Source organism: Cyclospora cayetanensis, unplaced genomic scaffold (assembly GCF_002999335.1).
Source record: "Cyclospora cayetanensis isolate NF1_C8 unplaced genomic scaffold, CcayRef3 CcayRef3_contig_25, whole genome shotgun sequence".
Classification (NCBI taxonomy): Eukaryota; Apicomplexa; class Conoidasida; order Eucoccidiorida; family Eimeriidae; genus Cyclospora; species Cyclospora cayetanensis.
Genome location: NW_020312203.1, coordinates 1 through 26,093, shown reverse-complemented (window position 1 = coordinate 26,093; position 26,093 = coordinate 1). Strand labels below are relative to the sequence as shown.

At 50.8% G+C, this 26,093-nt stretch overlaps 5 protein-coding genes across 5 annotated transcripts; 3 read left to right on the top strand and 2 right to left on the bottom strand.

The window, feature by feature from the left end:
• Positions 1–1,936: 1,936 nt before the first annotated feature.
• Positions 1,937–5,091, top strand: LOC34622391. Its single transcript, XM_026338310.1, has 3 exons — positions 1,937–3,157; positions 3,601–4,407; positions 4,573–5,091. Exons 1-3 carry the CDS (start codon positions 1,937–1,939, stop codon positions 5,089–5,091), a joined length of 2,547 nt encoding a protein of 848 aa, XP_026194095.1.
• Positions 5,092–6,569: 1,478 nt separating this feature from the next.
• Positions 6,570–8,100, bottom strand: LOC34622392. Its single transcript, XM_026338308.1, has 4 exons — positions 7,873–8,100; positions 7,502–7,614; positions 7,020–7,327; positions 6,570–6,892 (listed from the first exon to the last, which is right to left on the bottom strand). The coding sequence occupies exons 1-4, from the start codon at positions 8,098–8,100 to the stop codon at positions 6,570–6,572; spliced, it is 972 nt and encodes a 323-aa protein (XP_026194093.1).
• Positions 8,101–9,616: 1,516 nt separating this feature from the next.
• On the top strand, positions 9,617–11,713 carry LOC34622393 (ubiquitin-conjugating enzyme E2-23 kDa). Its single transcript, XM_026338342.1, has 5 exons — positions 9,617–9,669; positions 9,884–9,963; positions 10,550–10,717; positions 11,199–11,327; positions 11,550–11,713. Exons 1-5 carry the CDS (start codon positions 9,617–9,619, stop codon positions 11,711–11,713), a joined length of 594 nt encoding a protein of 197 aa, XP_026194127.1.
• A 6,488-nt stretch (positions 11,714–18,201) lies between these two features.
• On the bottom strand, positions 18,202–21,583 carry LOC34622394 (protease Do-like 9). Its single transcript, XM_026338309.1, has 9 exons — positions 21,451–21,583; positions 21,062–21,162; positions 20,484–20,681; positions 20,118–20,267; positions 19,638–19,862; positions 19,292–19,420; positions 19,040–19,133; positions 18,540–18,651; positions 18,202–18,316 (listed from the first exon to the last, which is right to left on the bottom strand). Exons 1-9 carry the CDS (start codon positions 21,581–21,583, stop codon positions 18,202–18,204), a joined length of 1,257 nt encoding a protein of 418 aa, XP_026194094.1.
• A 3,505-nt stretch (positions 21,584–25,088) lies between these two features.
• Positions 25,089–25,869, top strand: LOC113147512 (aminopeptidase N-like; the record flags this gene model as incomplete). Its single annotated transcript, XM_026338302.1, has 2 exons — positions 25,089–25,331; positions 25,629–25,869. Coding segments are annotated over exons 1-2 (484 nt in total), but the record flags the coding sequence as incomplete, so codon positions are not given.
• Between the last annotated feature and the right edge of the window lie 224 nt (positions 25,870–26,093).

Sequence of the window (26,093 nt, the reverse complement as noted above, 5' to 3'; positions counted from 1 at the left end):
GTTCTTTCAGAAGGACCTCATATTTTAGCGAACGGACGACAGGGAGCCATCGCGCCACCGCGGTTCTGTTAATTTAATCCATACTTCGGTGTTGACCAGTTTACGCATTTCTTTTACCAGCATATTTCTTTACGCTTGTGGATGCTTAATTCGCCTTCTCTATTTTCTTTTCTTTCGCATTCCTGCGTGCCTCAGAAGTGGCAGTAGGTCAACTGTCGTGCATGCAAGTGGGCTCGACGCACTGGTACGAGAGACTAGGGCGAACTTTAAGGGGGCAGGGGAAAGCTGTTGTTGGCTGATCTACAGATCAGTATTTACAGCTAAAATAACTACAATTAACGGATTAATAAAGAATTGAGCAATTGGCTTGTCCGTTTGTATACCTTGTTTATTGTAGAGTATTGATTTCTTCATACAAACAGAATCAGTCTGTGCTTGTGCGCTAAATAGCACGTGTAACTGGCTGTGAATTATTGGAGTGCTCGTAGGGCACGGCAACGTGCAGCCTAGCTGCGCGTCTACCCTTATTTTGGGAACTCTACCTGGTGGGGTAAGGGGACCGCTGAATATCGTTTGTAAAACAGAGGAAAGCTTGCTCTTTATTTTGAATTTAGTCCGGAGGTAAGTGCCACCTACGGGGACCTTAGATGGAGCTTTCTAAGTGGTACTACGGCGCTACTCCCATGTCCTTTCAACCTCACAGGACACTGCACCCCTTCGAATAGTAACGGTTAGACATAAAGGGCATCTTCTCTCAGTGGGGGTAGATAGTGTAGCGTATTTCCTCTTGACTGGCACTTGCTGCTCACTGCGCCAACACACTCGCCAGAGCCCCAATAACCGCTTTGCTGTTGCTGCACTCGAAGGAGTATGACAGCCACTAACACGAAGAAAGAGGCATACAGCTATTGTAGCACAGCGGATTATTGATAAGAAGAAGCACGCAAAAAGGAAATAGATTTTTGGGTGCGAGCGCTGTGCAGCACCGATCGTCGAGCGCGACTGGAGAGCTGGAAGCAGTCCATGTAGAGCAATGCAAGGACCTCTTATACCTGCAAAACACGCAGAAAAGCACTTTAAATGCTTCCATAATCAGATGCACGCTCTTCAATTACGTTATTGTATCCACTAAACACCAACAGCTGTGGCAGTGTCTGTTGTGTCTATGGCACCGCCGACTCGGCAGTACCACCTCCCCCCGCAGTAAGATGCCCCCCACTAGCTTTGTCTTTATCCTTCTCGGAAAATTTTCCACTACTTCTGGAGTTAGTCCCCCCAATGTTCATCATATTGGCCGGATATAGGCCTTATTTAGCGCTGTTTTCACGTCTATTCAGCGCACATCAATACCTGCCAGGGGGGCCCCTGTCATGTCCTGCTTAACCGCTGTTGCGCCTGCAGGAATTCTTTCCTTATTCTAAATTTGCGAGCCATCTCAAAAGCGTATAATCAAGCGCCTCTCAGAAATCGGGGACCCTATTAACGGCGTTAATACCACCAATCCTACGCGCACAGCGGTGGACACACAAGGCAGAGCACTGCGTCCTCCCTGTCTTTTCTTCAATTTGCTAGGTCTGTTAATATCAGCAGCATCCACACCCTGTGGCTACTGATGGGATACGAAGGTCTAACGGCATCTATATACTCCCTCAAAACTCCTTCTGATCCAGCAAATATCTCGGTTTTTCTCGCAAATTCTGTCTACTTGCCAATAAGAAGTCACCTCTGTGTCTTTCCCTTTCCTCTATGCAATCTCTTTAGGGCCGCTCCTTGGACCCTACTGCCAGCAGCGCCCTGAGGATGGCACGCCCTCCCCCTCCTTGCTCTTTTCCCCGGTAAATAGCGAAAAGCTATACATTGAAAGTAACGCCTCTGTGACCATCGGCCGAACTATCCACGGGGGAAACCCTTTTGGGTTCTCTCCAGCTGCCTAACTATGGAGCAAATCAACCAGGATGCTCACTGCAAGACCTCAGTAAAAGGTCCTCGTGGGCCCCTGTTTCCCCCAGACGCAGCGCCATGTGTTGTAGGTGGCCCTTCTGCAGAGCATCAGCCGGTCCCTTTGCCTTGCACAAGTGCCTCCGAGGCCTCCACAGGGGCCCCTTGGGGCCTTGCAGCCTGTTTGTCAGCTGTCAGTCACATGAAAGGTTCAGAGTGCAGCAGCACTCACTGCACTGCACGGCCTCCTGTGGGAACTCCCTCTTCGTTTCCGACGATTGAGGGGGCGGCAAGAAGAAGGGGGATTAGCCCCACTTATGGACAGCCTTTGTCAGACACCACTGATTGCGTCTTACAAAAAAGCAGGGATGAATGGCCGTCTGCTTCACGTGACCCAGAGGCTCCCTTGGCGGTGCCAGAGGACTTGAAAGGAATGCATATCTTCTCCCTTTGTTCTGGTAAAGTATTTGGCCGGGAGGAGAGGAAGGGGCGTTTCAACTGCGCGACGCCGCAAAACTCGAAAGAAGAGGTCTCGGGTGCAATGACTACAGATAGCTCTCTCTCCGAACTTGCTGGTCACCCTACTCAAATCGAAGGGTCTCTGAAAAACCTTGCTGGGGTTTCTTCTCAAGCGAAAGGTGGCCTTTGTGGTTTCTCCGACTCCACAAATAAATTACAGGAGTCTCAGCCTTCCACAGCGTTGGACGCTGCTGCAGGCGAAGCGCCTTGTGAAAATCCTCGGGTGTCTTCCAGTGTACTGAGGCCCCCTGGCGAGGGTGCAGGCGGGTCAGAAGGCCCACTCAGTGTGGGGCCCCGTCGTCCATGTTTGGTGCTGCTGGACCTGGACAACACGCTGATCCCTACGGGGTGGATAATGGGATGCTGGAGGAAGATGCAGCTGTATTTTGGATTGCAGCAGGCTGTTGCGTGCATAAGGAAAGGTCTTGAGCAGGCGGAACTGGTGACGGCGTTAAGGGCCTTGTTTGACGACTTGCGGCGATTGAGAGAGAAGAGGCACACGCAGATTGTGATCGTGACGAACGCGGGTCTTAGAACAGTGCAGGAATTCTACCTCAAGATGTGCCTGCCAGAGCTGAAGGAACTTTGTGAGAGGGAAAAGGTGTATATACACTCAACGGAGCATTTCGCCAGGAAGGTTGGGCCTATTCCTCCGATGACAGAAGAAGAGGCCTTCTGTGAATTTTATACAGCCCTAAAGGCAAGCTGCTAGCTTTTTCCTGAATACATTAGGATTGATGCCTGTGCACAAAGCGATTACTCTTGGGACCAGACCCTCTTTATGTCGATACGCATCGGCTTTAGGGTGTGCTCCTGCTCGCTAACACACGTTTCGTGTCTCCTCTGGTGTTGGTTTTTCCATCTCCGGGCAAACATAGATTTAAAATGCTTCCAAGTTATCGGAGGCGTTGGAGAGTTCCCCATGGGCTGAGGCTAGCTGTACTCCTAAACGTGCTGCAACCCTCTCGGCTGTCATTCACGCCTCTAGTCGCTCCCTAAGTGGGCATCTCTCTATTTTCCCGCTGCTGCTAGCCTCGGGTTTCGCCAATATCTGTTTCTATGTGTCGCTTGGCTTCGTTTTACCCCCGTAAATGTCCGTTTGCGTCATGCTCTCTTGCCAAGTTTCTCTGTCTCTATGTGCAGTACCACGAGTTCGACTTCGTCATTCAGCGCTATCTAAACGCTCTCCTCTGCCAGGCGCCGATTCCTTTACAGGGAGCCGTTCAGGATGAGGAAGCTCGTTCTCCCTGTAGGGCCCCTTCTTGTTGTGTGGGGGCCTCTTGTCAGCTGGAAGGAGGTCCCTCGCATCTTGCACGACGGCCAGTTGCTCCCTGCTGCAAAAGGGCCCGGCTGTCTGCTCAGCTCGAATCCACCGCAGCAGCTGCATCGGCGTCGGAAGACCGCTGCGTTGGTAGTGGGGAGCCTCACGCCAATTGCTGCGCCTGGTGTAGGTCTGAAAGCAGCACTCAGGCCTCCCTACCTCGCGAGAGTGTTTTGGAGCGAAACCCACGAGAGGGCTTCAGTTGCCGCTCTCCTTGCAAAGCGGAGCCTTTGAGGGGGCAGACGAGGCCTCTGCAGGCGCAGGAGCCAAACGAGGCGTGCTGCTGCTGCAACACAGCCACAGGAGAAACAGTGGATGTCCCCTGCAATGCAGCCTTAAGTCTGCGCGACCAGCTGCAGGCCGCTGCTGCTGTGTACGCACAGGGAGATGGAAACAGAACAGAAAGCAGTCCTGCACCCTCGCCAAGCGAGAGCCCAAGGGGCTTTGATCCATTTCCTGTGGACTGGAGGTGCGACCTGGTTAGCGCTGGGGACCAGGTTTGCGAGATACACGCCGCGTGTCGGGTGGCTAGGCATTTTGCAGGACATGTCAAGTTTGCCAAGCTTCTCTTTCTTAGGGACCCAGAAGATCCTAGGTTCCTTGCTCAAACGCCAATAAGGTTTACTGCAGTAAGGCATTACAATGGGGAGATGCAGACGCATGTCGTAGACAGAGACACACAAAGCAGAAAGTGGCAGAGAAACTTCGTTTGGAGAGTATTAGAGGGACGCAGATCACCGAGTTTGGCTAGAGAGCAGCACGCAGTGCTATTTGTGGTGTATGATGCTTTGCAGCAACTGAAAGAGCTTCACGCGTCTTTGTTACATATAGTTTCGTGTGACGAGGAGACTCTAGACGAGCAGGGCCATCCCCACTGGATAAGGCGAGGCTCCTTTTCCCAAGTGACGATCATAGCCCCCGAACGGCTAGAAGCACCACCACGTCACTGCTCCGCTGCGCGTGTCAGGCACGCCTTCGAGTACCTGCGAAAGAGGCGCATCAAGAGCAACAGGGCTGCCACAGCCAACGCAGCACTCCGGCTTAGGCAAGACCTGCCTCTTCGGCAGGCAGGGGGAAGGGGTGGTAGCGGCAAACAGGATCAGGGAGGGGTCCCTATACACACAAATAGGAGATACAACCTCTCATGCCCCTTAGAGTGGGAGAGAAATGCAGTCGCAAATCCCCCTAGTTCCCGGGCTATGTGTACGCTTCACGATGCACGGGGACCTCCCCATTTCCCTCAAACGCAGAGCGACGCATCACAGGGCGGGATTGAACAATTTGCTGTGGCTTCTGAGAGCAGAAGCCTCTAGACACCCCGCGCCCGTAGAGGCATTTGGGGTCCCCTCTTCTTTTGCCGCCTCTGGCTCCTCAATGGCTGTTGTGCAAAACTGCTAAGCCCCGCATGATGAACTGCACGAAGTAACTTCAATATGTGGAGCACTGAGGTTACTAGCCACAGCGCTTTATATCCCGGCCAGCGAGGTGGAATGCGGTTAGTGCGTTAAATAGACCTGAAACGCGCGGTGGCTTAGACCAAAGGGGGAGCTGGGGCCCAGGATAGCCATTCCTCCCTGCATAAGGTAGAAAGGAGAATAACTCCAGTACGCTCTAACTGTAATCTCTTTGAGTCTTGCTGATAAGGCAGAACGGGAAAAGGCATGAAGCAACAAAATATGCCGAGGAGCGGAGCTTATGGTCACACATGAGTGGAGGGATGATCATCGTGCTTCTATAAGCATACTTTTCGAGGCTCCGACACAATGCCCTGACATCAATTTTTCCTCACTGAAATGCATGTCTATACGATTCGTGCAAGACAGCGCCATAGATAGTGATTTCCAGGCAAGATACCGGTCCTCCACCTCGAAGAGTGGACCAGCACCTGGGGTAGCAATTCATGTGCTAAGGCTTGTGCCACAGGGTCCCCTGGAAGGGCTAAGGATGACCCCTCCCCATTGCCTCTTTCAACAGGTGCGTACATCTGCTCTTTAGTTTGCAGAAGAAAGGGCCTTCAGTATTTTTGAGAAGGCTTAGAAGTGTCCAGTTGCTTGCTTATTTGGTCCGGACCCTGGTAAGACCCTTTTTGGAGGAGTAGGATTTTGCATTCTATGCCTCGCATTTGTGCCCGCAGAGGCAGCTCTGCATGTGCCAATGCATAGTACAGACTAAACGAATGGAGGATCTTCACCTCACTTTCTGCTTCCAGCATGCACATGGCCGCCCCCTGACCTAAAAACACTGCTCCGAGGCGTTTCCAAGTTTTGAGTCAAAAGCCTTGTACATACCCACGACCAATTCACTCTCCGCTTTTCTACAAAAAGTTCGATGCTAATGCAAGATCAAAACGCAAACGGCGACTGAGAATAGGCATGGCATGTTCCCTAGTTGTTGAGTCGCTGCAAAAGTTGAGAGGGCGCATTTTGAAAGTCGCATTGCGTCAAATGCACCAAATGCTCTTCGATCCATCTTACGCAAGTGAGCTGCCGTCACCGCTGAATGGCGAGCTATCTGAGGGGGGCAGGGGGAGTTCGGAGACCCGCACTACAGCACAGGTGCCATCCCCTTCTTGACGCTTGGCTGCTACAACCACCGCAGCTTTCTAAGCATAGAGTAGTCAGCATCCGACGGCCAAAAGGGGGGCCTGCTGCACTGCGTTTGAGGAATAAAGACTTCCTGTCCCTAAAAACTCTAAAGCACACGTGGCGTCTAGGTCCCGGGCCTTCGCGGGACCCCTTTGTGTACGAAGACGCTCAACGCACTGTTGATTCCCTCTCGTCTCCTACTTTAATTACTGCCGACCCTCTGCATCATAGGCCTGAGCTACAACGGAAGGTTGTTGCTGTAGCTGCTGGCTTGGCGCCTGAGAGTAGTTGGGGGCGGAGTACATGCCGGCCCCTCCGGTATGTTCTCCAGTGGGGTAGTAGGGGGACATGCGAGCGAATTTTTCGACCTGCTGCTCCACGTCGTTGGTCAGCTCTGTCTCATGTAGAGCAGGAGACACGTTGTTAACCTCTGGCTCGAAGAAGATAGCCCAGGTGGTGGCAGCCAATAGTGCAAACCAGATGGTAAGCGAAGACGCACCACCGATAGGCACAAAGAGGACGCAGAATTCTGTAGCAGCACGCATAGACATACAGACTAGCAAATGTAATGCGGAAGGCCAAAGATGTACTACCCTGGATCGTATTGCTTTCTACACCGTGTGCACGTGGACCCGCGATTCCATGGAGATACATACCAACAGCACTGGCGAATCCGAAGAGGGCAGAGTTGATGTACGCGTGTAGATCTCCCGCTCCTTCATCGTGATAAACCTCTAGGAGGTAAGTCGCTGCTGCATATAGCGCGAGGCAGACGGCGTGAAGGCAGCGAATATAAGAGAAAAAGAGGCACTCAGGCCCGCCTTCAGTGAAGTGCATATACCACTTGGGCTTGTAGAATTTGGCAATGTACAAAAAGAAGATGAATTGCATCACGCTGCTCAGCAAGTCAAGGAAAGTCGCAAGACGAAGAATCTTGCTTCCAGCGCGGTAACCGCGAGCCCAGCTGCAGCCAACACAGGCAAAAATATACAGCAACATAGGGCCCAATGAATAGAAGGGGTGAGAATCTAGACCTACCCTCCAGGCGCTCCTCCTAGGAAAGCTGTTCCATACTTCTCTCCCACAACCTATTTATCCTTGTGTGCTGCTTGTGCTGTTTATGGAATAGTTCCCTTACCACGCATCATCTGCCGCAATTGCCTGGAAGCAGACGAGGTACGTTGCTCCGAGCATGTAGAGCCCAGAGAAGAAGGCCAATGCAGTGTGGAATCCCTCAGAGCTGCGGGCGGCCTAAAAATTCAAATCATACAGTCTCATAAAAAGCCAGAAACTACATCTTAGACATAAATAAGCTGAATTTAATCGAGCTTCCGTGGTCTGTGCACAATCGCGCGCTTGTTCGCAACAACAAAGTCTGTTCGAGATGTTTCTGTCGACACCGACGCATCGAACATATCGAGTGTACGCTAAAGGGCTAGGATATGTTGTATCGGATATTTATCATCCAGGAATCGCAGAGTATCTCGATGGCAAGCGCGGTGTGCACACCTCGCTCATGCCCTGGAGCTCATAGCCAAAGAGACCGGAGCCGCCGGAGGCCCAGTAAGAGATGAAGAGGCCAGTTAGGGAAAGAAACTGCAGGAGAAAGCCACCGCGTAGCAAAAAGCTGTTTCCGCTGATCGAGCCACAAAAAATGGCGCCGGGCAGATCGACACAAGGTCCGCGCATAGCCGGTCTGGGGTCATCAAAACCCTCTTGCCGTGTAGAGAACCACATCTTCAAATTGTTATGAAATTGACTGCTCTATGGACAAAATAATGCAGCAACCAATTGGCTGAGCCTGCTCTGCGGAAGAGCTTCTCAGGACTGCCCGCAGTGTATCCAATGAGGTCCGCTGCCGACGTCCTGTGCACTGGAGGGAGCGGCAACGCCAACAACAACGCAATCTGTCTCCGTGTCTCTCAGCAAAACTGCTGTACAGCTTCAATCTTTTAAGACTCAGAAGAAGCTGGCGCCCAGTCACTTTGTGAGAGAAGAGTCGCAGCTTCAGCTCCGCAAGCCGCGCTCAGCTCAGGGCCTCGGGCTGTCGCTGGCGCCCTTGGCTAGCAAGGCAGCATTCGCTGCCGAAGGGTAACAATCTGGAAGGTTATTCTAGTCTCTTTGCTTGGCTTCTCCACTCCCCTTTAAATGAGAGAGAATTTGAGTACTAGAAGGCTAAAACTTGCGTGCAATTTTATTCATGCATGATCTGTTGCAGGGGCAAAACGGCACACTGGCGGTATAGTACACGGATTATGCGTTTTGGCAGAATGTGGCGAACTAGAGAGCCACTAAAGAATTGAAAATATTGCTCTCAATATGAGCGTTATGTTAGAACAAATACATCAGAGTGTATGCTTGGTACAATTGACTCCTGTTTTGACGGAGATAGAAGGAGCGCCACACGCCACAGGGCACGCGGTCCAGTGAGACACAATGTTTATGCAATAAATGAATGGAGATTATTACTCAACTGCTTTATTGCAAGTACACTTGGTTTTCGGGGGTGAACGGAGTGTGCCTTCCCTGCCCCAAATAAGCTATTCCGGGATGGGCTCCTTCGGTGCAGCAACCCCAACGGTTTCGTATCGGTCACCCGGGGCTGTTGTGTGCGCTTTTATTCAGTCTAGCCGTACTTACTGCGGTTTAATGGTACCTTTTGTGGGTTTTACGACCCATTCGCACCTTTAATTTTCCTGAGGGCTTCCCATGCGCCACCCCTCTTGAAAGTGCTGCAGCGGGAGGAGCAGCCGCAGCTTCGGAGAGAAAGAGGGCGAGAGGGAAGGTGCCTGTTGGTAGACAGCGTTAATACCCAAACTAAAGCAGCAACTTTGTCACTAAAGCATGGCATCTGGTATTTTGATGCTGACAAGCTGCAACAAGCAATCGCATTGATTGCCTAACGGACCAGGGTTGCTCATTGTGGTGGCGCTTCTCAGTCCGGGGCTGCAGTGTCTGTTGTTTCTTGACCTTCACGCGGCACACTAATGAAGCTTTTGGTGGTGTGCATAGTTCCTGTTTGAAGAATCTACTGGGAAACTGCCCGTTCACTCATAGGGCAGGGCCCGAAGGGCAGAGGGCCCCCAGGGGAAACCGGTGGTCAGCTATTGCGACATCAAGGGAGTTGCATCGATTGACGCTCTAAACCACCTGCACTCTGCGGGTGCAGTCCATGTAGAACGCTACCGGAGGGGCGAGATGCTCTGGTTTTCGCCCCGGGGCACCCCCAGTCACCCGCTTCCGTTTTGTCAAGATGGCGCAGACACAAATATCATCCTCCCGCAAGCAGTGCGACTTTGCCAAACTGTAAGCTCGTACACTTGTCCAATTGTGCTTCTCCTATTCCTCTCAACTTGGTTGCACTAGTGAGTTAAGCGCCACATATCCTTTTGCCTTCGGCCGCAGCACGTCCTTTGTGTTCGAGTAGAAGGGCCTTCCAAACGTTGTGTAGGGAGTCAACGATGTATAAAACTACCACTTCTGTGTGTGTTTTTACTTCGGCCTTCTTTATGTGATTCAGGCTGATGGCTGGATATGACTTGGAGCTGAACAACAAAAATACTCAAGACTTCAACGTCGTCTTTCATGGGCCTAAGGAGAGTAAGCGGAACAGCCTTGTCCTGAATATACTTTTAACCTTCTCATTTGGAGTTTTAATGCCTCGTTTAGACGCGTACTCTATTTTGTCTTATCCTATGTATTTTCCACGCTTTCTCAACATTTTTTTCGTCCCACCGCCCTACAAACTTGTTGTTGGCAAGAAATCCTGTCCACGCCTCTATGCGCATACTTCTTTACTTTATGAAGCACAAAGACACTCCAACAATAATAGTTAAGCTAAGGACTAAGCGTTTTACCTCCCTCCTAGATACAAGTCTCAGACGCGCTCAAGTATTGAGTTAAAGGGGTAGTTTTGGACCACCCACGACTGCTGTCCTTTTGACCTAACCTTCGTTTTGCATCAGTCAGGTTCATCAGGTTTACTTCACCCATACTTAGGCGTTTTCTTTTATTTGAATCTTTGCCTTGTGAGGTCTCAAGCATCTGGCCATCAGTAAAAATGCACGCTATCTTGACTTCTCCTCCACTTGTTTCTTGCAGTGCTCTAAGTTTTTCCTCATCTTTCATTCTTTTGCATGCGTAGTTTTGTATGCGTTCAACCGTTTTGTGTTGTTTGGTCTTCCAGCGATCTATGAAGGCGGCGTTTGGCGAGTGCACGTTACGCTGCCAGATGACTATCCCTTCTCTTCGCCTTCCATAGGCTTTTTAAACAAGATCTTACATCCAAATGTTGACGAGGCTTCAGGGTCTGTGTGCCTCGACGTCATTAACCAAACTTGGACTCCACTATACAGTGAGCGAGCCGGAGGGGGAGGGAGGGAGGGAGACGGTGGGAGCGAAAGAGGGCGAGACATCGAGGGCAAGACAGGTGTGGCTGAAACTAATGGGGATTAGCTTCAAGAAGGTATACGATCGAGCAAGCTGTAGAGATGGCTGTGGTGCAGTCGCAAATTGCAGCTTACACTTCAATTAATGGTGCTATTCCTGTTCCGTATCGTGTTTATGCATTTTCTGCCATGCTCTCAATTACAGCCAAACTTTACTTACTTTACTATGTCAAATTATAGCCGTTCAAATGAAAATGCATATTGCATTGGAAGTTGCAACTAGTCAACATGAAAAACGCGAAACTGTAGCTCAGCCTTTTCCTCAAGATGACTCGCTGAGTGCAGGTTTAGTTCACCCCTTCATTGGTCAACACATTGTCACCACATGCCCTTTGTGCTCTTCGTCTTTATTTCTTCATTCATCTTTCTTCGGTGTTTCTTCTTCAGGCCTTGTAAATGTATTTGACGTATTTTTGCCCCAGCTCCTCACTTATCCAAACCCACAAGATCCGCTTAACAGCGAAGCCGCATCCTTGCTTAACAGAGACAAGGCTCAGTATGAGCAAAAAGTCAAGGGTACGCCTGCACCTTTCCCGTCACTTTAGGCATAATTCACATCTTTCAGTGACCTGTATTGTCCTGACTAGACAGTGGCTTGATTATAGTGTTGTGGCCGGAAACATCTGCAAAAGGGTACGTGTTTCCATTTTCCAGACATTAGCTTCTGGTATGCTACTGTAGCTAGACTGTTTTCGTGGTGCGTCTCTGAGCTTGTGCTGCAACTATATTTGCGTACAGAGCATGTGATGAAATATGCGAGTCGTGACTCATGGGAGAGGGAGCAAGCGAGAAAGAAAGAAGATGAGGCACCTCCGCAGCACCAGGAGAGCAGCGAATCGCAAGCCAGCGAACTGGGCAGAGTAGATGAGGATGCAGACGGTGCTGGTATTGAAGACTTGTAGTTAGAACTAGACTGTGGAAGAAGAGAAGAATGAAAGGCGCGAAGAGAGACATTGCAAGGCATACTGTTGTGCTAAAAGTGACTTTCTGGTACAGGAAGATTGCCATGAAACAACCTGCTTGTGTCATGCTCTGAATCTCTCATTCGTCTGCTGAAACTCTCATCCCTTCTCCCTCCGTTTGTTGCTTCTGTGTAAACTGTGCCATCCTCGTCTTTCTGCCTTTTGTTTTTCTTTGATATTCCATCGAAAGCATTCCGACAGCGTTCAGTCTAGTACATGAAGCATTTGCGAGATATTGTGCTGTCTGTGGAGAAAAAAGATGAGCAGACAAACGGCTTCTGCTGTTGTGTTTTGGCTTGGCTTAAGACAAGTTCTTTACCTCATTAGCTTCCGAGCCACAGGAAGGGTGCAGAGCCTGCTCTTGGGTGCTGTGGTTCGGCTTATTTTGCCCCTATCATACACATGTCGTATGACAAATAGTGTACGGCATACGCTACGTTATATGATATGAGGTAATTTGATGTTTTCTGAAAGCTGCCGCACTAGGCATGAGCTTCAGAGTGTTAAAGTGCGTCAAAGGGAGACGCCTGATGGAGTAGCTGTCCAACAACGCCTGGTTCGCACCAACGAGAGGCACAACAGCAAAAGCAACAAAATAGACATATCGCCTGTGTTGCTGACTGGACTTCCCAGATGGTCAGTGAGCCGCGGAACAGGATCTTAATGGAGACATGGGCATCGAGGGAAAACCCAGTATTGGTCAAGATTGTTTTGTCTGCGACATGCATTGCACCTGCTGTGTTTGCTGCACTGGATGCAGCTGATGACGTGATATATCTAAAGCAGCAGGTATCAATTTGTGTTCAAGGCAGCAGCTAATTTTTGTGGCGGCATCATTCTCTGTCCGCTGCCCGGGACCCGTTGCAATTGCTTATGTGCCTTTGCATTGCTTGTAGTGTACAACAATGCAGTGCGTCTTCTGACTCGCAGTAGTTCGTTGCATAGTTCTCCTAATGCTCAGGGCCTGCCATATCAACGCATGACCTATGAAGTACTAGGTAACATATCAAATGATGTATTTCGATAAGCGGTGTCGTTTGTACAACTTGGCATAAAAGAAAGCATACGGCCTGTGGAGCACGTGCTATAAAAGCCATAACAGCATATAACATGGTTGTATGTTGTATATACGATTTATACTCCACAGTGGGCTTTCTGTGGGTCTGTTGAACGACCCATTTTGCATTTTATTGGGCTCTGTGGCTGTTCCCTGAACTGTGGACTGTAGGCGATCTAAAGGCGTTGAAACGAGGGCGAGCTGCGCCTATAGTGGAGAGCAGTCAACATAGAGTAGTCAGTGCGGACCATATGCATCCGTCTAGCGAATTTATGCACTCGTAGCTGCTTGAAACGGAAAGCTGAAATGCAAGTCATTGGCGGTCGTAGCCTCCGTACGTTTTCAAAACTCTGTGTATTGCCTGGATGCTGCTTTTTACTTTTAGTAACAAGGGTGAACGAACAGCCATGCAACGGTGCTCAAGCATTCAGACGGCCAGGGCATTGTATCTTTAGCCCCAATTCCTGAATGGGTGAAAATTGTATCTAGACACAGAGAGGTCAAACACTCTTTCTGGCTTGCAACAGCTGTTCCCCCTCACTTGCCATCCCGGCACAGAAGATGGGACGACAAGGTTCTTTAAAGAAGGAGTACTTTGTAGCTTATTGCCAATGTAAAATTAAACTGTCCCCTGATGCAGTGGAAAACCTGTGGAAGAAGCATCGGAGGCAGGATAGGGAGGGGAAGTAAGGGGTAGACCAAGTACGCTTAGTTGCTCAATCCCTCTCGGACTTGTCTCCCTGCTCCATTCATGCGTGCTGTGTGCGGTATCGAGAGATAGCTGTGTCCCCACGCACACAAAATGTTATAGATTGTTGGCTCTACCACTTACAGGCGACCAGCACTCTTTGACTTACTTCAGCTGTTGACCGTCGTTGACCTTTCCTAGGAGGCCCCCTTCCAGACCGTACTGTCATCGTGGTACTCGTTTTGTACTTTATAGAAACGACCTTAGGGCCGATGAGTTGTGATGCATTGCAATGGTGCCAAAAATAGTAGTCATGTCTCCATTTAATCTCAGTGATCTCCCTGTCCAACAACCAGTCATCTAACACTTTCGATCCTCCCCCATACTTTACTAAACCCCTTCCTCCTGCATATCGAGCTGGTGCCGTATAGTGGAAAAAGACATCCTACGTGTTTTGCTCATTGGTAGACGCGTAAGTACAGATCATTTGAAATCTAAATAGACGGTATATGAGTAATAACAAATAAACTTCCTCCCTTCCATACCAGTGCTGTTCAGACTTGAAGACTCAAGGGAAGCAGGGACAACCAGGCTGCGCGTAGGTGCACCCTCTAAGCATTCCGATCACTCAGAAAAGCAAGCGCTCATAGCTTTTAATGTGCGCGCACATACCCTTGCGTTTTCTTGTGTCGAGCTAACAGCACTTCGCAATCAAAATGATATGATATACGAAGAAGCAAACCAATCAGCCAATTCTTTACTGTGTCCTACTTAAATATAATTAGTGTGGTAGAAAGTGTTGAAGTGTAGCAAATAGAGCCCATTATATGTCCTTCCCTATTTTAAAACATATGCCCTCGTCTTCTGTACCTGTGTATCGAGGACGATTGCATGAAGTACTGTGAGAATTTTCACACTACCGCCACTCCCCGAACAGGCAGGAAGGCAAAAATAGTGCAAATTAGAAAAGCGCATGTGTGTAGAGGCCGCTAAAAAGAAGCCGACGGGCATGATAATGCACTCACAAGCCAACAACGAAAGAGGGGGTAAGCCAACATTACCGCGGTGGAGCGATGACTCACTGTCGTTCGTTGGAATGCGAAAAAGTGTTAGCGTCCTACTACAATAAAATAGAGTGCAGGTATAGTATATAAAGGATATTAAATTACACATTTTCAACAGTGGAGCTATGGCGCCATGCAAGTGCGGCTGGGACATGCAAGGGAGTCTACCACAAAACTCGAAAAGATGGATTGGGGAAAAGGCAGAAAGAAACATACCTGAAAGTTCCTGTGCATAGATCTGAATGTAGAGAAGACACCGAAGTGTTAACCGAGCAATTTCGAAGTGATACCCGTGGCGCTCGCCCTTCCACAGGGCATATGCTGCCTGAAATAGCTCTCTACATCCAAGGATCGCAAGGAGTTCCTTCCATAGAATTCTATCGTCACGAGCCGAACCGAGCCGTAAGCCCTCTTAACGAAAATAATGCCCGCATTTATGCCTCCTTCGATCACTGAATTTGCCTCTCTACATCCCATTTAAGTAGAAACTGCCATCTAGTACCCCCTCGGTGCTCAATTAGCCTGGACTTTACCACTTCTACGGTTCCCTGTTGATCCTCCGGCTCTATACGGGTTACTTGACAGCGTAACAAACTCTGCAAATATTCCGGAAAGTCTAGAGCTTAGAAACTTCTCTAAGCTGCCACTGTTGATAGCCCCGTGGCCCTTCCAGCCATTAAGACAATTGATATAGTAAGAACAAGCGTTGATTTGTGAGAGGATGGCAGATGGTCCTAGCCACTTGGCCGCACACATATTTGTCTGGACACCTCTTGGTCCACCTTTTAAAGCCTGTCTTGATCAGAACCGAATCGCTGTGGTCAAAACGTACAGGCGACCACCGCTCATCCTAATTCCGCGCTGCTCTCTCTTGAGCTCTACGCAGACATAGCGTGCACTGTCCCGCTGCTGTCTGAATCCCTTCGCTGCTCATGGCGGATTTTGATTCCGTACCACCACCAGGTCCTGAACCGGGCCGTAGACGGGATCCTCAGTGTAGACCGGGAATTATGAAGAGCCTGGGTAGACGAGTGTACTGCTGCATTATAGAAGGGCTCAGAACAAGGGAATCAAGCCAAGCATTTGAACTTTGTAAGCATAGAGCCGCAAGTACCGCAGAAGAGTGAGCTTGCTGCGGTCGGTCTGTCCAGCTGCCTCAAAGTGGTTTGCAGTGGCCCTTGTATACTCAATGCGTAGGCAGGTCATAAAGACACGCCAGAACAAAATTACGAGCTTAGTATACCTGCATAATCGTGACACTCTTGGGGATTTTATGTAGCTTTTAGACATGGATTTAGAATAATTGGAAGAGCCTTTGAGTCGTAATAGAGCTGGGACGGGGTGTGAAATAGGGATGTTCGCCAAGATTCTCGACAACGACCTACATGCTATCCTGACCATTGACCTCTGCCAGTCCAACAAAATCATAGTCAGGACAGTTTGAATTTTTCAACATCCAGATGGCTTTGCAAAAGGCTGGGTTGTAAAGAGTTGCGTGCCTTTAAATTCTTGATCATCTGGGCATGACAGTGCGTGCTCTGCCTAGGGACGCATCCCAGGCCTCCAGAAGAACTGCAAGAGCTTTTGCGCTGTAGTGTGAATACCAGTATGGCCCGAACCAACACGATGGTGTGACTTGCAAAACTACACTGCTAATCAACGCCGGGATGTACAAATGACGAAGTCACCGCCTTGTTTGGAGCCACAAAATGCCATAATCAGCGTGAAGGGGCTTCACCCACTTTTTCCTTCTAGATTTTGACTATAACAGTTGTTGCATGAGTGTCAGAAGCATACGATACGCAATCTCGATGTTCACCTTGAATCAGCACAGAAAATCAATTGTAGTGCACAATAGAGAGCCGCTGGGGCGTCGCGAGAGCAGGTCGGCGACTCACTATAAAGTCATACTACCGGAGGCACCAATACCAGCGAACAGCCCTAGGATAATCCAAGTTTCAGAAGCCCTTTGAAAGATACAGAGACTCTGATGATCGGTCTGGACAGTAGAATCACGCCTTATCAAGTAGTGTCCGCACTTTTCCACCCTCCACCACACCGCATGGAATTCCTTTTCCTGCACTGCATGCCGCTACTCGGTGTTTGTGGAACGATCAGAGTAACAAGCAACAGTGCGGCGTCTTAGAGAGCCCGTAACCTCTAGAGGAAATAACAGGTACTGCTGTGTTACTATCAGTGGCCTTTGTCAGGATGTGCTTTTAAGCGGGCATTACAAAAGCCGGAGCAGCTTCAACAAAGCCAACATGCGTCCCTCCTGTGGCATCCTGCGTATTTATTTCGGTCGAAAGGGCAGCAATTTAAGAACGCCAAGAGTGAAGTTTCGATAGTAAGATGCAAGCTGAGAGCTTCATGTCCTTGGAAAGGTCTTCAAGTAAGCACCACGGCATTATTGCTTCAATTTTCTCGGAGACAGTTAAATTCCTGCAAGTGAAACACGAAAAAGTTGACACTAAATTGTTCTCAAGCCAACGATTGTTGTGTACCTTCACATACCACTGCTTGTTCTGCAACAGCTGAACGGCACTCCCTTGGTGCTTCAGTCGCTTCTAAAATTTTTGGCTGAATCGTAAGGCTTCTCCCATGTAAATCGGCCATCCAGCCGTAAGTGGTAGGCTCGCTACAATTTCAGTTGACCTGTGGCTAAACTCGGCTGGGGCTTTGACAAGTGCAAGCGGCGTTCGAGTAGGCTCGCGTTGGCGAGAGTGGACCGTGATTTTGTGCCTGTCACCAGGGTGAACAGGGATTTGTAAAAAAGCCTCTATGATGTCAAGTGTCGAGCAGACTGTTGATCCGCCGCAATCTGTCAAGCAATTTGCTTTGCTAACATGACGCATGGAAAACCTCCGTTTTACAGTAATTTTGTTCAGAGGTTGTAAGCTAGCGCGCTTGCATTAGGTCCGTCCCTTTACGGTACCAACACCAGGTTTTGCCATGAGGCGCTGGTCCATTCTCGCATTACGCCTTTTCAACAGGTCATCCGCCTGCCTCTTAATTTTCTTTTCATAAGCGCGCCTCAGCATCGCGCACTAAGCGAAGAATATTACGCAACCTTTCGAAAGAGCGTTACACTACGCATCCCCTCCATGCAGACTTTGCTTCGGTTGATTGTTGCCTACCCCGACGCCTAACTCGCTAAATCTTGGTGATCGCTGAAGTAGAGCCTTCACTGCTGTTGCATCACGACTCAAACTTTCCTTCTCTTTTTGCGCATAGGAGTCTACCAACGCACAAGGCGAAAGAGGAACTATACGAATTGGATGTAGGGTTTTAACTTGCACAGGTTGGGTTGCTAAGGGCCCTGCCAAGAAAGCCACAAGAAACTGGCTCTGGGATTCACTGCTCAAGTACCAAGCCACAAACAGCAAAAGAAAAGGCCATCACAGCGTCTCCCATCAGCGCATAGCACTTATCCAAGAAAAATCATTCTTCCGACCAACGGAAAGAGATCGAGAGCAGCACTGGACGCGAAAGAGGCAGTGCTACAGTGAGCTTACAGCCCCATACATGGGAAGAGGAACGCAGTGGAGCGCAGTAAGACGGCTCGGCGTCTCCTCTTGTACTGTAGGCTTGAAATTTGGTACAGTCTGGATGTCGTGTGTCACAACCCTTCCGATTTGTGCGAGGGAATCAGGTTGCGGCTCAGAATGGACTTCAGCGCAGATCGAGCAGAGGCCGCTTTGAGAATAACAACTTCCTCGTGATCCAGGTCGAATCTGCAGAAAGTAGCACGAGAGGCGGCAACGGGTAGGATCGCGTATGCACAGGCTTTGCCGATAGAGATGATCAAGCAGCACGGCTGACCACAGCTCAACAAGCCGCAGCCGAAGTAACCGCAGCGCAAACGAGAGCGATAACGGAGACACGGAAGACGGAGTGTCGCCACGGCAGGCAACCAGTAAGGGACGGAAGCACTAAATGTGAGGAAAATCGGCTTGCCTCCAGTACTCGTCATTGGACGCTTCCACGAGCTCATTGAGATGGCGTAGCGTGCGGACCGCTTGGCCATTAAACGCCATGACCTGCAAGTTGTGGAGATGCTCGAAGCCCACTGCACACGCAGAGACAAAACCACAATGCAGGCACCGAATGCATGCAAAACATGCCATTGGTAAAACCACAAGCTGTACTGTGTTGTTCATAGCCGCATATCTACCCAGATCGTCGACGCCCGCGCTCTGGGCTTCGAGCCAAAGACAGAGAATTGCGCTTCTGTCAGCACTGCATTCAAAAGGCAGCGGCCCCCCTGCTAAATACTGCCACTGCTTCTAAGGCTGGTGAGCCGACGTGCTGCTCCAACGTGCAATGCCGGCACACACAATGATCCTTTCCCGAATTTCGCAGCAGTGATACAAAACCCGGCTACGGAATTCAAAAATAGGAGCCTGCATAAGCTGAAGGCTCGTAAAAAACCCAGCAAGCAGGCAATCGGCTCTCACCCGTTATTTCGTGAGCAAGGACGTGCGTGAGGATCACACATTGCTGTCCTGGGAACTGTTGCATCCCGTGCTGCCATCTGTCAAGCAGCCGCACCTGCGTAGCAGCAGCAGCGCGAGCAAAAAGCAAACAGGCTAGTGGATCTACTCTACAGGGCCATACGAAGACGTCGAAGAAGCACAAAAAGCAGTGAAGCAGCAGCGACGGCAAGCGGCCAACCAGCAGCACAACTCGCAGGGCAAGCAACGCCTCACTGGCGCTCTGCTTTCGAAGTCTTCCCCATATTCGCTTTTCAGGAAGGGCTCGCTGAGAGGTACGAAGACCAGCCCCCCTACAATCAGATACTCAGGCCGAGGCAGGTCGTTCGTGGCCGGCACCAAGAGCTGCAATAAACCAAGGCAAACCATGAGCATGTGACGGTTAAAAAATGCGAAGGAGACAAGATCGATCGCATCAAGAGCGGGGAAAGACGAGGTCAGACAGCTATGACGGAAGAGAGCCAACTGCGTGTATGTCGTTTTGTGGGGATCTCTATAATGTTGTCAGTTGTCCCTTGACGCATGCAAGGTCTTCTAAATCAGGGCCCAGCGGCTGACGTACGTTGACCTTTCCGACTTGGTACGACACTTCAAACTGCCGGCCCCTTCTGAGGATCGTGAGGGAGCACCTGTCTCCCACAAACAGCTGAGCAAAGAGCCAGGAGAAGAGGATGCGTTCGCCGTTCCTGAACGGCACGCTGCCGTCAGAAGCCACGCGGTTGCCATTTACCGCCAGGACGATATCGCCTCGCTGCAGGACGTCGCGCGCAAAAGAGGCCCCGTCCACCTATACATACGACACGGCAGCACCGCAAAGGCGCAAGTGCAGGTGAAGTGCTCTCGCAAACAGCAGCGTGCAGGTACACGCACTGAAGCAGCCCCCCTGCGCCTCCCGCCTCCTCCCCAGCGAACTCGATTGGATGCGCGTGCTGCAACCGGCACGCTCCCGGCCAAGCAAAGCAGAGTGGCAGTCAGATTACTCGCCAAGACCTTGTGTTCAAGAAAACCACAGGCCTGTCAACTGCGTCCTTGGCATACGGACCTTCTTGACGAGTACACCGTGTTGCTTGGTCTTGAGGCTCAAAGCGCTCCTCATAAAGCGGTTCTCCAGCTTTTGCCAGGTAAACCCACAATCCCCGAAGCCCGTATACTTCTTGTGCCGCTGAAAGTCCTCCAAGAAGTGGACAACCACCTGAGAACAAGCGCCCACACCTACACGCCGCAAGGCATCATCCTCTACTGCCCACCATCGTGACAACGAGTCTCCGTACTCAGCAAGAACTCCATGTTTGTGCAAGAGATTTTACCGATCCCGAGGGAAGGCACTTCCAACTGCGTTCACTGAAATGCCGCACTCTCTACCACCCCCCCACGCAGTCCAGCGAGCTGAGTGCTTGTGGTTCCTCACTTCCGAAGGAATAATATATCCGATGTTCTCAGTGTCTCCGTCCTTCAGGCTTTGGAAGGCTATACCAACACACTGCTTCTCCTTATTCAACGCCGGGCCCCCACTGTTTCCCGGGTTTATTGCAGCATCAATTTGGATCGCCAACAGCCAGCAAGACCCCATCGAATATTGCTGGAGGTCTGTGCGAGAAACCACCCCCTAAAACCCACAGCAACCCACAGCACCGGAAACTCGTCCAGATACATACACCACATCCCCACTAATACCTTCTTTCAGGTCGTCTCGATGCAAACACGCTTGGAGGCGCCAAGGCTGTGGACCGTCACTATCTCACTGGGCAAAGGGCTGCCCACGATTTATAAAGACACCTAGTGGCGTTTTCCGGAGAAAGAATACGAAATTCCACACAACATTAGGCTATTAAAAACTGAATGCCCTTTCAAAAGCACAGAAAGGAAACAAAGACTGCCTCGAGATGTTCTGAACTTTGTCGCGACATGCTGCGTTAGATCCCACAGCGAAGGTAGCGCGTTGTGAAAGTTGAATCCTTTACAACGGCCTCTATGTGCTGGTCTTGCCTGTGTGACAGAAGAGTTGTCACCTCCCAGGGGATACCCTGCTACAGTTACTGGGTCCTCTAATGACGGGGAGGGGCCCCAGGAGAGCGGTGGGCCGATACCTGCAGACGAAGCCGAGGAGAACAGTAGTTCATGCATGCACGCATGCATGCATGCACTCGAGCAATCTCACACAAAGCCGCCGCAGTACCTCTGCGAGAGCCTCATGAGACTAAAAGAAATACCCTGCACCCGCAATCCTCCCCAGTCGCAATGCGGAGAGGTGTTTCAAAGCGAGCATTCGCACGCCGATTGGGGGTCTACAGCCACTACGAACAATCGCAAGCAAGACTACATACACCCAACAAATCACCACACAGGCAAGGAAATACTCGCAGAGTATTACATACCCTGCCAGAAGTCCGGATCGTCAACTTGAAGCATTGCCAAGTCGCAGTCGAGGCCGATGCAGATAACACGCGCCTCGTGCTTCTGATGATCTCCCCGCCGTCGGACCTGAACAACAAGCGAAAGCCCCCACATACACGCATAATCTGAAGAAATACCTCGGAATGGCTCAGGTCAAGACAGCACGCGATAATACCTAACAAGAAGAGCGAAAACAGGGTGCAGTGTAGGCCACAGCGACACGCAATGAAGGAACTAAGAAGAATACTGCCGAAGGTGCCGCCCGTTACTGAGGACTGCAACTCCCCCCCCCCCCCCCCCCCCCCCCCGACAAAACCACACAACCACAACCAACACCACAGACACAAGAACACACACACACAAAAACAAAACAAAACACACAAAACCAAACAAACACACACACACACACACACACACACCAACACACAAACACACACACACACACACACACACACACACACACACACACACACACACACACACACACACACACACACACACACACAGACACACACACACACACAGACACACACACACACACATATACACACACAGACACACACACAGACATACACACACACAGACGTCAGAATTGTACTTCGTTGTCGTTGGAGAGACTTCGAAAGAAGCCATGTGGTAGGTATCCCTACTGACCGAGCATGTCTGGAAACAAAGGATACAGCAGTCGAGTCAAGGCTCCCGTCCCTGGACCAACTTCTACAACGCGACTACCAGGAAGGCTCTGAGAATTTTGTAGTTTCTGTTGTTGTTGTTGTTGCTGCTGTGGCTGGTGCTTCCGCTCGCGTTGCTCTGCCGCAGCATGTGCATTCTGGAAGGCCTTAACAATGCGGCTGCAGATATTTGTGTCTGCCAAAAAGTTTTGTCCCAAACTTTGTTTCGGCCTGTGGCGAACGTATATACACCGCAGGGAGCCTCCGAATTCCGCGAGTGAATCTTGAAAGCAGCTGGCTTGCTTAATGCCATATTCCCACCTACCTGAGGAGACCCTTCTTGTGAAAGGGAGCACCATAGGAGAGTGTATAGAAATATGCGTATGTATGTAGGTAGGTATGTATGTATATACGTATGTATATATTTATATATATGTATATGTATACGTGTGTGTACAGGTGGATGTGTTTGTTGAATGTGCGTCTATCTGTTCCAGCTGATGCATTGGACTGTTTTAAACAATAAGCAGGTGGGTGTGGAGATAAAGGGCGTTCCAGAAAGGGTGGCATCGCTATGTGTTTATTGTGCTTGCTCATCAAAGAAAGCACCGGAATTCTCCTTTGGGCAGTCGAGCATTGGGAGGCCTTTCGCTGAGACGAAGTGCATCCCCCTCCGTCTGTGGCGATTCATCCGACAGGGGAAAAATCTCTAAGTTTTGCAAGGGCCTTAGCGGGAGTCGGGAGGAGGCGAGGAGGCCCCTGTTTCTTAAGGGGCCCTCAATCGGGGGCCCCCCTCCTTCTCCTGACGCACACCGAGAAAGACAGTTTCCTGAGAGTCTATCACCCATCGGGCTCCTTCGAGGAGAACACGCAATCGGATTACGCAGAGGCCTCTGCGAGTGGCGACTGCCTGCCCGCAAAGGGAGCAGAGGGTCTAACAAAAGAAACAAAGGTTCCCTACACGCCGCTAGCCGCAGTTGCTGCCGATGCGTCTGCAGCTGCGTGGAAGAAAAGTCTGTGGCGACATTGTTACAGGAGCGGGCAGCTGCTGCGAACGCCAACGCAGCGATGGCGCCTGTAACAACAAGGGCCGCGCAACAAGCCAAAGAAGTAGCCCCCTTTTTGAAATCTCGCATCTTGGATGTCGAGGGTTTTTCCCTGCGCTACACACAGCGCCACTGCACCACCCACTGGCCCCATCAGAAACTTCTAACTCTAAAAAGGCGAATCTCCTTCTCCGGCGCAGGGGCCCCTCCTCGATAGGGGGATTCCCCCCTTCTCATGTCTCTGGAAGGACTTGTAGAGTACTCATCGCTCCGAGGGGCCTCCCAGCACCCCCGCTGTGCGAGAAGAGAGCCACTTTAAGTAACTGAAAATCGACTATTTCTTCGAATGAGGCTGGAGACATCCTTGGTTGTATTTATGGGGAGGCCCCATACTCGGGGCTCTAAGCCTTCCAGTGGGGCCCCCGTTTTGTGGCTTCGCCAGGGGGAAGGCAGCAAACAATGCTCGCCTGTTTCTTTCTCTTTTCTCTTGAAACGCATGGAAACCACGCCTCACCGAACTGGGAAGCCTCAAGCAGATGAGGAGGGTTGCTTTTAGCTGCTGGGCAGCGCTCACTGCAGCAGTCTTCAAAGGGTTCTCGGGGGGGGCCCCCATTTCGCTCTCTCTGCAGTCTGCCTTCTTGTGCTCCAAAAGCTCCCAATTTGCGGCTCCTGTCTCTTTCCGTGCAAGAAATCTTCACTGCGCAATAGGCAAGAACTCGTTTCCCGCGGGTTGAACACCCATGGGGGCCCCCCTGCCGAGGGGGCCCCCTCCTCTTGACCGGGTCGTCGCAGTGGGGCGTTTCCCGTGCAAGCGCTGCAAATGCAGCGGCAACACCTTTCTCCAAAGCTCTCCTGCACATTTATTGATCTTTATTTTGCAATTAGACTATTCGTTGCATGCGTATCGCCGCATTCAATCTTGCCCCCTTGCTTTCTTGCTGCGCACAGATAAGCGTCTCGCCTTTGGAAAATCCCTGACACGCGCTCAAGCGAGTTGCCGCTGCAGCGGCTCCAGCAATTCTATCACTCCTCATTCTCCTTGTCTTGGCTTGTTCTTCGACAACCCTGTCTGCTCGAGGCCTCTCAGCGGTGTTTATTGGCATTTAAGACGCAACTTCCTTCGGTTGGGGAACAACCCTGCGGCATCGGCTGCCCCTTCAAGCACACATCTGTCTTCTCTCTCCCGCCTCCTTGCATCGTCGTTCCCCGCATCCACTTCGGCAATGGCAACTGTATCAGGTGCCTCGACTGCTGCAGCAGCGGCAACCACAACTACTGCTCCCGCGAGCGTGCAGCAGCAGCAGCCCGAGTCTCTGGTGCTTCGTCCGACAAAGGCCCCCAAGGAAAAGAGGCGGCTTGACTACAAACCAACCGACTTTCTGATCGACCGCGTGCACCTATCGTTCCAACTGGACCCTCTGCAAACGCTTGTACGTCATGGGAGGGGAGGCGGGGGGGCCAGAGGGGTACCTGCACATGCAGCTTCATCAGCGCAGTAGAAACACCCTAAAGGGGTAATAGCTTCAGTCCTAGACCGGCGGGGAAGGCTCTGCATGCACTGCAGGCGTTGCTTCACAATGCACACACGCTAATCTCGTGCTAGAGCCTATGGGGGGAGCAACCCGGGAGTCAAGGCCTTAAGAAACATGCGGAGGGAGGGGAAGGGCGCTAATACGGGCTTTGCATGCATGCATGCAAAATTGCTTGCAAAAAAAGCCATTTATAGACTTGCATCGAATCGCGACCCTAAGACACGCCAACGGTGCATAAACACGCCTGTTACGAGTTCCCCTTCTGCCCTCCTGTGGGTACCCTTGCCTCACATGTTTCCTCCGTATAAAGTGCAACTGCCTCTGTGCCTTCTAAGTGCGACTGCCCGCACAGGTTACCTCGCGTCTCTCGATGCGGAGGCGTGTCGGAACGCCTCCTGTGGACTTGCGCTTGGACGGCGAGGGTCTGGAGCTGAAGCGGCTGTGGGTAGACGACGCGGAGTTGGAGGGGGGCCCCCAGGGGGCCCCCCCCTCCACAGAGGGCGGCGTCAAGGAGGGCAGCCCAAGGTTCAGCTTGGATGAGGAGGGAGCCCTCTACATCCCCTCTTCGGTGCTGCCTGCAGAGGCGAACAAGCCTTTCGAAGTCAAGAGCGAAGTCGCGATCAACCCCAAAGCCAACCTGAAGCTCTCCGGGCTGTACATGTCGAACGATCTCTTATGCACTCAGTGCGAAGCCGAGGGATTCAGACGCATCACCTTCTTTCTCGACAGACCTGACGTGATGGCACTCTTTACCGTAAGAAAAATTCCTCAAAGGCCTCCTCTCTAGACTGCGCGCGCGCTGCTTTGCTTCCTTCTGCTCCTTCTGGGAAGCCAGCCGCGTTTTTCGAGGCCATGTCTTCTCCTCGAAAGAGCCTTTCTTCTTGCGATGCGGTTCTGCTCGGGAGTTTAGGTGAGGCTTGAGGCGGACAAGACACGCTTTCCCACCCTCCTGAGCAACGGCAACAAGATCGAGGAAAGTGTCGTTGAGGGAGCTCCCGATAGGCACTATGCGGTATTCGAAGATCCCCACAACAAGCCTTGCTACCTCTTTGCGCTGGTAGCGGGGCCTCTCGCCTCCGTCAAAGACACTTTCACCACCAAGGTGAGCAGAAGAAAGCCCTTACTTAGACTGCTCAACAACAGCTTCACAGGTACACCTGCGCTTCTACGCTTCGGGTGTATCTGTCTACACTTACACACACACACACACGCACACACACACACACACACACACAAACCCACACACACACAAACACACACACTCACACACCTTATCTCAACCCCTCATCCTTTTTTTTTATATTCAATTTCCTTGTACTCAACTTCCTACTTTTGCTTTTTTCTTCTTTGCTTAACTCTTCTTTTCTTTTCTTTT